The sequence below is a fragment of the Oryctolagus cuniculus genome, chromosome 6 (assembly GCF_051225735.1).
Source record: "Oryctolagus cuniculus isolate XC-2025 breed Fujian yellow rabbit chromosome 6, ASM5122573v1, whole genome shotgun sequence".
In the NCBI taxonomy this organism is placed as follows: Eukaryota; Metazoa; Chordata; class Mammalia; order Lagomorpha; family Leporidae; genus Oryctolagus; species Oryctolagus cuniculus.
This window is the reverse complement of record NC_142872.1, coordinates 5068042-5079997: the sequence shown is the minus strand read 5'-3', so window position 1 is coordinate 5079997 and position 11956 is coordinate 5068042. Positions and strand designations below refer to the sequence as shown.

The 11956-nt window shown below is 42.2% G+C and overlaps 1 protein-coding gene across 50 annotated transcripts in view; it reads right to left on the bottom strand.

Annotated features, from left to right (window-relative positions):
* The window catches only part of APC (APC regulator of Wnt signaling pathway), a 181070-nt gene that overhangs the window by 15916 nt on the left and 153198 nt on the right, over nt 1–11956 (bottom strand). For 16 of the 50 annotated variants that reach the window (XM_070075972.2, XM_008248396.5, XM_070075977.2 and 13 more), the window contains 5 exons: nt 8244–8622; nt 6583–6678; nt 5257–5310; nt 1560–1699; nt 598–675 (listed from right to left, as the gene is read on the bottom strand). In XM_070075972.2, the coding sequence (XP_069932073.2) occupies nt 598–675; nt 1560–1699; nt 5257–5310; nt 6583–6678; nt 8244–8622 (747 nt within the window). The remainder of the gene's footprint in view (nt 1–597; nt 676–1559; nt 1700–5256; nt 5311–6582; nt 6679–8243; nt 8623–11956) is intronic. The other 34 variants (XM_070075974.2, XM_070075984.2, XM_070075985.2 and 31 more) reach the window with 3 other exon arrangements.

The following is an 11956-nucleotide window of genomic DNA, read 5'->3' as shown; positions in this document are numbered from 1 at the left end:
TTTTAATGATACAGATAAAAGTAGAAATCTACTAATAAATTCTTTTTTTTATTTTTTTATTTTTTAATTTTTTTATTTTATTTTTTGACAGGCAGAGTGGACAGTGAGAGAGAGAGACAGAGAGAAAGGTCTTCCTTTGCCGTTGGTTCACCCTCCAATGGCCACCGCGGCCGGCGCACCGCGCTGATCCGATGGCAGGAGCCAGGAGCCAGGTGCTTTTCCTGGTCTCCCATGGGGTGCAGGGCCCAAGCACCTGGGCCATCCTCCACTGCACTCCCTGGCCACAGCAGAGGGCTGGCCTGGAAGAGGGGCAACCGGGACAGAATCCGGCGCCCCGACCGGGACTAGAACCCGGTGTGCCGGCGCCGCTAGGCGGAGGATTAGCCTAGTGAGCTGCGGCGCCGGCCCTACTAATAAATTCTTTAAATGCTACTTACTAGAGTGCCAGAAGTGATTCCTACAAAATAATTATTTTTACTTTTTTCTAGTATTAATGGAAGTACATTTTACATACAAGATACCAAATACAGAGTCACAGCTTAATCTAAATCAGGACATTAAATACCAAAATAAATCATCTGAAATGCTCAGTAGTACCTGCTGCAAGTCTTCGCTTTCGGATTTCAGCTGGGCCACAAGCGCCCTCATGCAGCCCTTCATAGAGCACAGGGTAGCCTGTAACACCAGACACAGACCAAGGTCAGCAACCAGGCAACCTGCAGCTGTGCTTTCTCCTTGGCTATTAACCTTCAAACCTAGTTTCCAGTGTCGCATTTTAATCATAACTGATATTTTACCCATAAAACACGTAAGATTATCTAAGTAAAAGACAAATGCCCTCCTCTTAATTTGCTGTTTTTCCCTTGCTGCACTGGACAAGCCAAGTGCATAAATGAGACATGACGAGCAAAGAATCATAAAGTCTCGAGGTTTGCATAACATCAGTGCATCTGACGGTCGCCGTGGCCAGACTTGGGTTCTTTTTAACTAGGAATGGTGTTTTATTTTTGACAGGCAGAGTGGACAGTGAGAGAGAGAGAGAGAGAGAGAGAGAGAAAGGTCTTCCTTTTCCCGTTGGTTCACCCCCCAATGGCCACTGCGCTGATCCGAAGGCAGGAGCCAGGTGCTTCTCCTGGTCTCCCATGAGGGTGCAGAGCCCCAGCACTTGGGCCATCCTCCACTGCACTCCCGGGCCACAGCAGAGAGCTGGACAGGAAGAGGAGCGACCAGGACAGAATCCGGCTCCCCGACCGGGACTAGAACCGGGATGCCAGTGCCACAGGTGGAGGATTAGCCTAGTGAGCCGCGGCGTCGGCCAGGAACAGTGTTTTTGATGCACTCACATAAAATCAACACTGTGCTCATCTGCAACTGTGCGCTCACCCTTTCTTAGGCATAAGACAACAAATGCATAAGGATGTGCAGTAGGTTTGAAGTATGGGCTATCAATTATTATTTAATAAGGAGAGTGAGAAAAAGAAAACCAGTGAAAACTATTTTTATGAAAGTAAATTAACTCATACCCGAGCTGATAAGAAATGGATCTTACAAGAGCGTACCTTGTTGGCTACATCTCCGAAAGTCAAGTTTGTCAAGGCCATTCCAGCATATCGTCGTAACGTAATACTGTAGTGGTCATTAGTAAGCCCATACATTTCACAGTCCACCTGCAATAATTCTGCAATGGCCTGTAGTCCCCCTAATTTAAAAGGGTAAGAGGAAAAAGATAATACTCTAAAATAAAACAAGTTAGTAACAAATTGCTTACTTACAGATTAGGAAAAAAAAAGCAAACTTATAAAGAATGAGAATTTGTTTATATTTGCCTCTTGAATTATAAGCCACAAAAGCTGTTGAAAGGACTTGGGTCCACTCTTCTATTTTTCTGCCAGTGGCTCCCCCCTCCAGCCCTGTGCTCGCTGAAATGACTCCTGCATTCACACTGAACCTTGCCAATAACAGAGAAGCCTATTTCCTAACACTAGGGGTTCCTGAATTTAAAGAGGGAAAGGCAACTTGTCTTTTTAAAAATTAGAACTGTATGAATATTCTTCATTATCACATATTGTGGCCGAATCAATATATCTTTTTTAATCTGCTAATTATCCTTAGGAACACTGAAATTTGGAAATGAAACTGTACATATAACAAATCTCATTTTCTGGGTGAAAAAAAATTAGTGTTGAATACTAAGTACCATAAACTACTTGTTTCTGTTTTCTAAAAGTTTCTTACTTTTCTTTGAAAGTAGCAAATACTAGCTACAGTAGGAGCTACTTTTTTTTTTCACTGACACTCAGCTCTGGGTGTGCTCAACAATGCTCATGGGGCCCATACCAGGAAGGCAAGGAGGAAAGCAAAGGGAAAAACAAAAGGAAAGGATTTAAAAAAAATGTGAAGTAAAATGGTGGGGGAGCGAACAAGAGAGATAATGGATATGGAAGTTGTTCAGAGCATTAGTCATCATCAAACAACCACCGTCATGGGACTTGGAAAGTTATTTTGTTACAGAGAAGGGCTTAGAGTAGAGAAAAAAAGAAAGAAAGAAAAGATGAATAGAAATGGGCAACCCTGGAGCACTATCAGTATGCACAGGTCATTCACCTGGAAGACAACCAGTACGCTTTGATTTGATAGATAATCTGGAAGGATCCATATATAGAAGAACTGATAAGGCTGCAAAATACAGCTGTATCTTGGATCAAGAATTCCAGGCCAAGGGATTTAACTATAGGAAGATTCATCAAAATCTTTATGACTAGCAGAATTGAGAGTGAGTTCGAATACAGTTAAGTGAAAATCAACACTACTAAAGAATAATCAAACCTATTTAGAATTTCTTCTTTGACCTACCCGTGAGGGTACAAAAATATAGAAGCAGTGAAGAAAACAAAGTCACTGTCTTTATAGAAATTACAGACTGGAGCCAGTTAGACAAGCAACTCGTTAAAATGTGATGGGTTATGCAGAAGCACAGGATGATAAAGGTGGACCTACCCTAATCTGGAGAGTGGGGGTCCTAAGAAAAAGTCCAAGGAACTGATTTTTGATAGTTAAAGGATAAATGAGTGTCTGCCAAAGGCATAGGCAAGAACAAAAAAGCACTCTGCACAGAGGAAACAGTACGTGCAAGGGCCCTGGGCTTGGAATGTAAAAGAAGAGAGGCCACAAGATGAATTTATGGCAGACATTAGATCACCAAGGATTCTATGTGTCACAGTAAAGATACCTGGCAGGGGAAGGAATAATTAGGGGTGCATTCTAAATAGACCACTAAGGTTACAGTGTGCAGAATGGACTATGATTCAAAGTGGGGAGAAAAGGAAGACAAAGCACTGCAGAACAGGAGAGATGACAGAGACTTGGACAACAGCAGTGATCTGAGACCCATTATGAAGCACTCAAACCCTCAGCTACACTACATGTAGAGGGTAAGGAATGAGTCACAGATATGTCTAAGATTTAGGCCTGAGAAACTGGATTGGTTAGGATACCAGTTTCTGAAAAAAGTTAATCCTGGAAGAGACACAGATTTGGGAAAGGAGGAGGTAACACACCCAGTTTGTTGACAGATGGGTTAGGAGTGTCTGAGATATAATGTCAGGGAAAGTGTCAAAAAAGCTGTTCAATAATACGTCTAAACTCAGCAGAGAACTTGGACTGAGACATAACTCTGAAAGCATGAACTGAACACTAACAGCACAGTAACTGAAGCTGTGGGAGTGGAGGACTCGACGGGAGGGAGGGAGACAAGGAGCGGGCCTACGGCAGAGCTTCAAGAAGTTCCAATACTTTATACATGGGTAAAGGACAAGGAGTTAGTAGAAGCAGTGAGAATTCTGACCCGGGAAACTGACAGAGTCCATCAAGTCCTGAAGGCTGTGGCCCAGCATCGTGGGGAAACCTACAGCCAGTCAGGTACTGCAGAGCCAGCATCAATACCCAAACCAAACAAACCAAGCTTTGTGTCTGCATAAATATCAGCCTCGTGTAGCAAAATCTGCGATCCCATCCTTAAGAAAGACAAAATGCATCTAAAAGAAGGCCCCATGAAAGCATGTTATGATCAAACAATTGAGTATTCTTGTAAGAAAAAAACAAAAATTTTAGAACTTGATTTGGAAACCAAAGATTAAAGAAGGATATTTGATGTCAACAAAATCATGAAGAGCATGGTTAATGAAAAAAGAGCATTCAGTAACATCTGAACATTAGGTAAAAGACAGAATGCTTTAAGAGTTCAGGAAAATGAATTTAGTGAATTCTGAGGCAAAGAATGTAATTCAAAACTACAAATGGATTCACTAAAATATGATGCAAATTCAGGATAGAATAAAAAATTGGCCGCCCTAAGAGAACAAGGATGTTTCAAAACAACACAAGGGTGATGACCATGTCCTTCCACACTTTTCTTGTGCCTACATCAGGAAAAGAATTATTACCCAATATAGTTATCTTGTGGCCTCAGAGACAATGGGGAACCAATTGCCTCAGGTGATATTCAACAGAAATTTCATTTAGATTTGTACCTATAAATGATAATAGACAGATGATATCTATTTAAAAATATGTATTATTTTTGTTTAGAAATGCATTTCATCAGCATGAAATGCCTGAATGAGTATTAGGGGCCCAACCTCAACTTTCTACAGATGAATGTTTCACAAGTTTCCCGATCATGAGAGCCGCTGGCCACCACTTACTGAACATGAACCTTAGGCCCCTGCCTCGAGACTGCTCCAGGACCAGAGCCTCTGTGGTCTGACAAGGGCCTCTGCTGGTGGTGAGGATCTAGATGTTTTATGACACACTAATGCAAACAGAACCAGGAGCTCCTTAAAGGCCAGGACCATGTCCTCGTCATTCCAAGAATCTAGTGCAAGGACAGTTTAGGAGACAGATCTGGAGACCAGTAAGAACACATCACTGGTATTATAGTCTAAAACTATCAATAATAGTCACAAACTGCCAATAATAGGCACCTATTATTAAATGACTGCTAGTTGAAAAATCTTCATATATGTACAAATGACACTTCCAGCTGACTGGGCTGAAGAGCTTCCCTTTGCTACCTGGGACTTCTTTCCTCCTGGACCCTTAATGCTGATCTGAACTGCCTAATTCTACCTCCCTGCGACCCCCACACCTTAATCCTCCTTCTGCCCGGTGCAAACCTGGAGGCTAGGAGTGAGAAGAAGGTGACCCCCTGTGGCTACCCCAGCAGCCACACCCCCGAGGCCCCATCCTGCTCCTCACCTGAAAGCCCCTGCCCTAGCTCCTGTGATGAAATGCCCCGGGGAGCCTTCCTACCTGAAGAAGGAAGAGGAACAAATACTGAGTCTAGGTTGTATTTTGAAATTCAGATGATCAATGTGTCAGTCCTAGTCTACAGTCCATTGGAACACAGGAACATTTATTTAAAAAAAAAGCCTTTGCAGTTTTTAAAAATTGGATTCATTTTCTTGTTTATTGCTTTTATTCTCTTCCCATTACTGTTAGCATCACAACAGCAACAAAAAAACCTTAAAATTTTCACAACTGCTGAGACTGCACTGAGAAGGGGAGAATGCCTACGGTTAGCTGAGTTTCACAGGAGGTCGGGGAAGGAGAGAGAGCCATGTGAGATAACTAGGCGCCCAGGAGTGTCTGGTGGGCAGACCTAAAACCTCTCAGTGCAGTGCCTCCCACGGGGATGACTCTGAAGGAGACAACACTCTTTCCAGATACTCAGGTTCTCTGTGTTCAAGTCTCATGACTTAACGCTTTTAAGGTACGTGATCAATGACAATGCTGAGGGTGGAAGGAATACGAAGTGGGAGCTGGAATGGAATGTTAACAAAAACAGACAAAAGCAAGGGTGCAGTTACACTGAGGCGGGCACTCAGTGTATGGTTCTTGCTTGTGGCACGACTGGAGAGATCCAGTTCACATGAGAAGGCTCAGCACGATGCAATTTATAAATACCACATGTGCAAAAATGAACCTAGAAATCAAAGAAAAACCATTACATGAAAAATGGGGTGCACAAATGCAGGTTAAATAAAGTTTATGGTGTGTGATAATACACAACAAAAGAAGGAACTGACAAAGTCAATGAAATGTTTCTAGCTTAAATTACAGCATCATGTTTTTCTATATTAATCAGTTTCAAAGACAGCATGCAGCTTATGCTGGAAGCCCAGTAAGGTACTGATAGCCATCAAGAGACGAGAATGTTAACCTAATTCTTTCTAGTGCTCATCAAAAGTCAGGGTTCAAGAGCCAATGAAGCAGCACCTCACACCCCCTCCCAACACATCTACCCTTGGCAACAGGGAAAGGAGTGACTTCTCAGTCTTTGGCTAAGACTTTGAGAAGCCCAGCCACTTCTAAACAGGGCAGCAGTATCTGTGGTTCAGGACTCTGTCTCATGGAGACCGGGGTCCAATTTTTTAATTACAGGGAAGCAGAAGCTGGTAATAGAAGTGAGAGGCCCTATCTCTCCATTCATCAACAACTGGAAACCTTCATTTACTACACTGAATTTCTACCATGACTTAAAATCCACTTCTGCATGTGGCGTTAAGAGACACTCTGTCTTACCAAGTTCATTCATTGCATGTCTGTGCTCCTCATCAAATGAAAGTTTCATCAGAACACACACGGCAGGACAGATCTGATGCTCGACAGGGGCTGGCACTGAAAAATACAGTTGACATAAACAGTAACATTTTGTTGTTTTCAAAAGCAATAATGTTTATTATGCTTCAAAAATATACAGAGATCACCAGTATATCCCAAATACACAGAAATTTGGTGAATCAACAAATGTTTGCAGAATGGATGAATCAATACTACAATACAAAATATGAGTGAAGAGCTTCTCTTGGTTTCATTCAAATGTTTACTGCTCATCTGCCCTTGATCAAGTCTGTTAGATTAAGTGCCTTACAGGTTCATACTATAACTCAAGTAATTAATAACTTAAAATTATGTTGACTATCTGAAAGAAAAAATATTCTGGTATAAAACTGCTTATAATTTCTATTTAAGCTATTGTCACATATGTAGGTTACAAGAAATGTGTACAAATATGATCCCTAACAGAGAAAGCTTACTATATATATAAATTAGAAAGTAAACAGAAGTTTGCAGAAAAAGGTGTCCAAGAAAATGTACTTCCACATATAATACACACAAAGGTTAAAAACTCATTATTTGAGTTCAAAATACAGGTGATTTTCATAACCGCAAGGAGCCAGACAGGCAATGCTCTCCCAGTACAACATCTCAGCCCTGGACAGAGAAAGGATCATCTGGTTTTTTTTTTCCTTTTCTTCTTAAAATATTTTAGATTTTTTAAAATAAATTAATCTTTATATCCAAGCTTAAAAAAAATCTGCTGTAGCTTCACAAGTTAGTCCTGTTCTCATTATCACTCCTTCTCTTGCTCTGCAATCTGTGTGTCTGTGTGTGTGTGTGAGACACACACACACACACACACAAACACAGTGCTAGTTAATTCTTACCAGGTCAAGGAAGGCCTTACCTGATATACCTATTGCTTTTGTTTCTTAGCTACAGGGATGAAGGGAATTACATCCCAAGGGTCCCCAACTTCCATGTTCCCTGCTCTTGAGGGAGAGGGGCAGGTGGCCAAGGGTCTCTCCCTGAGCAGAGAGGGATGTTTCATCACCCTCAGCACTCAGAGCAAGGTGCTGTAGGAAGAACATGGAGTCAGGGCCAGCAGGCCTGGTCTCTGATAGCCTTCCTGAGCCTCAGTTTCCTCAGCTGTAAAATGGAGATAGCGATACTCTCCCTTCTTACAGGTTGTCAGGATCAAAGAGCACCACAGATACATCACAGCTCTGTGCCCCCTAAATGGGCTGAAATGCAGATGTTAAAGGATTCTGGATTGGTCGTTAATAGCCAAAGAACTTAAAAAAAAAAAAAAAAAACAAAAAAACTGAGCCTCCTCTATGAGGAAGGAGACAGCAACGACTGCTCAAATTCTCTAGCCCTCCTAGCTATGTACTCCACATGATTTGATGCTCTGGTCCTTTTTTGGTTGAGCATGTTAAATTTTTCTAGGAAAACACAGATCTAAAACGTGCTTTTAAAAATACGTTAGCAGCATGGGTGGCTAATATGGATTTCCCCATCCTATTCATAAAGATCACACATTAACTAAAAAAAAACTGTCAGAAAACTTTTACGTTTGCTTTAAGACATGCACTATGATGCACACCACACGAGGAACGTACTTGGATTTTTGTCCTGGTCCATGCCTTGTTCATGGGCTTCCTGCCACTCCCAACAGGTTTCACAGTAAGCTCGGATCTGTTCCAAAAGATGAAGGACTCGGATTTCACGCCTGCCTCTCTTGTCATCAGGCTGTGAGTGAATGATGTTGTGGAGTGCTGCACTGGCCCTGGCCCGAGCCTCCTTACTGCCCCGGGAATTTCCCAATAATACAGAGTCTTTGTCATTGCCATGTAAAAGCTGGATGAGAAGAGGAAGACATCCAGACTGTCGCATGGATATGCAGCTGTCTTGGGAGCTAGACATAGCCAGCAAAGTTCGCGACATATCATCCTTATCATGAGTACCAAGCATTGACAACAATGAATACACCATTTCCACCTGTGGGCCAAATGAGCGCAGAAACAAAATTATGACCTTAATATCCAAAAGCCAACAGCACTGAAGTGATGAATGGAACATCTATTGTAACTCATTATAAGCAAAAACAAAAAAACAAAACCTCTCCAGGATGAAGTAACATGAAGTATTAAGTGCTATTTCAAGTGTAAATCATTACCCATCTGTGCTGTGCGCAAACAGCAGCAGTGGTACACACTATTGGAAGAGAAGACATGAACTGCTGTTCTCTGGATCACGTGGTAGCAACTATGAGTGGGTCTCAACTGATTTCACACACACAAAGAATGAGGTTTGTTCAATTCTTGACACAATTTAAATTTTATGTTACTTCTTCTAATCTATTATTAAAATCAATATAGAAAACATTTCTGTAACATTATATTTCACTAAGCACGGATTCTCAGCAGTCATTAATTTTCATTAATTAAAGTATGTTGAAATACATAGTAACAATTTTTGTCATAAAAAAGAAAAAGCCATGATCACAGACAGAGTGACAAAGCTAAGATATGTAGTCATTTTTTTAAGGCAATTGGTGAGCATCAATTACTCTGACAATAAATTCTAAGAATTTACACAATTATCCTAGATAGGTTCAGTTCAAAGCTAGAGGCTATGACATAAAGAACCATCACCTCTACAAACCAGTAGGTTCTCAATCCCCCTCTAACACCTTCAGCAGTATCTTGCACATGTTTCTGACTGTTACAACTGCAGGTGCAGTGCTAGGGCTTCTGGTGGGTGGAGATCCAGCAGGCTGCAGAGTATCCCACGATGATGCAGGGAAGGATTACCCCAAGCCCAGAGCTGAGAAGTGCTGATTTCAATGGCGAACACATGCATGCTTTTAGAAACAGTTTTTGGAAGCAGCACTGGGCTGTGGATCAGCAGGCTTTCATCAAACCAGGTTCAAATTTCGGTTCCTTTACAAACTGTGTGATGCTAGCTAACTGACGTAATTTCTCTGATCTGCGGTTTTCTAAGTTGAAAAATGCAGGGATTTACCTAGGTAATATGGTTTTCTCCATGAAGATTAATACCCATATAGGACAGTAACTGACATTGAAAATACTTAGTGAATTCTTAGTGTACTGCATAAATCACTTCAAAAGGAAAAGGTATTGTCAGTTTTCATGCAACAGTACTGTTAAATATTGAGTTTTTTTTACATGTTTAAAAATAGTTATTTGAGGCCGGCGCCGCGGCTCACTAGGCTAATCCTCCGCCTAGCGGCGCCGGCACACCGGGTTCTAGTCCCGGTCGGGGCGCCGGATTCTGTCCCGGTTGCCCCTCTTCCAGGCCAGCCCTCTGCTGTGGCCAGGGAGTGCAGTGGAGGATGGCCCAGGTGCTTGGGCCCTGCACCCCATGGGAGACCAGGAAAAGCACCTGGCTCCTGGCTCCTGCCACCGGATCAGCGCGGTGCGCCGGCCGCAGCGCGCTGGCTGCGGCGGCCATTGGAGGGTGAACCAACGGCAAAGGAAGACCTTTCTCTCTGTCTCTCTCTCTCACTGTCCACTCTGCCTGTCCAAAAAAAAAAAAAAAAAAAAAAAAAAAAAAAAAAAAAAAAATAGTTATTTGAAAGGTAGAGACAGAGAGAGGTAGAGAGACAGAGACAAAGAGATATCTCCCATCTGTTCTTTCTGCTGATTCACTCCCTAAATGTCCACAACATCTGGGATTGCTGAAGCAGGAGCTGGGAATTCAACCCTGGTCTCTCATGTGGGTGGCAGGGACCCAACTATCTGCACCTCCCAGGGCTGCAGTAGCAGGAAGCTGGAATCAGAAACACAGCTGGGACTTGAATCCAAGCACTCCAATATGGGATAAAGGTGTCCCAAGGGCACCTTCACTGGTGTGCCAAATGCCTGCTGCCAAAGATTTATTTTCAAATTTTTATTTATTTGCTTTTTATTTAAGAGGCAAAGTAACAGACAGATGTGAGAAAGAGAGAAATATGCTCCATTCACTGATTCACTCTCCAGATGTGCCCACAACAGCCAGGGGGGGTCAATCCCCAGCTGGAATCCTAGAATTCAATCTGGGTCTCCTGTGTGAGTGGCAGAGACTCCAGTATTCAAGCCATCAACTGCTGCCTCCCAAGGTATGCATCAGCAGGAAGCTGGATCCTAAGCAGAGCAGTCGGGACTTGACCCAGGCACTCCAAAATGGGATGTGGCCATCCCAAGTGGTGACCCAACTCCTGAATCAAATGCCTATCCTGGAGATTTTCTTTTAGTAAAAACTAGGTGTTGATGTTGGATAGATCTGGAGTTAAATTTCAGTTTAATTACATAAGTGCTGCCTGAACCTTTTTTTTGTATGTGTATATTTCACTTTTCTCTTTAGAGGGATATGCACAGAGGTTTTGAAATGATCAGAGATCATGTAATACAACTCCAGGCAAAGTCCCTGGCACACAAAGGATAGCAAGCAATTACTGTGGATTATAAAAAAGATTAAATGTCATATTAACAACATCATTAATTACTCTAAAATTCATTTCCTAAATCAACTAATTATTTCAGTAATGCATTTCCTAAGAGCTATTATATTATTTAGGGTAAAGAAAAGATATGAACAGTGGCTGGTGCTGTGGCATAGAAGGTTAAGCCTCTGCTTGTAGTGCCTGCACCCCATATGAGTGCAGCTTACATCTCAGCTTCTCCACTTCCAATCCAGCTGCCTGCTGATGCACCTGGGAAAGCAGCAGCAGGTGCTTGGGCTCCTACACCCACGTGAGAGACCGGGGTGAAGCTCCTGGCTTCAGCATGGCCCAGCTGTTGTGCCACTGGGGAGTGACCGGCAGATAGAAGATCTCTCTCTCTCTCTCTCTCTCTCTCTCTCTCCCTCCCTTCCTCCCTCCCTTACTCTTTCTGTATCTCCGCCTTTCAACTAAATAAACACATCTAAAAAAAAGAAAAGAAGTGATACACAGTATGCTGTGAAAATATTTAGATTTAATGGAAAATATATTGTTTAGTAACATAGAATTTCATCTCAGTTAACATGATATTAAAGCTTCTGACTTTAAAATAATAATGAAATATTTTCTTTTCAAACAGTATTTTCAAATCCTAAAATATCTGTTAACACCCGAGGGACCCTAAGAAAGCTCAGCCAGCAGTGTTCGGTAACATTCAACTGCAACTGCAACTGCAACTGCAACTGCAACTGCAACTGCAACTGCAACTGTTTTTCCATCCGTTTCAATTCATAACAGAAACCCTGTGGGCTCTGTACCTGATGCTGCAAGAGAGACAAAGAACAGTCCCTGTTTTTCCAGAGGAGCGTTTCATGCTGACTGGTAGTGATT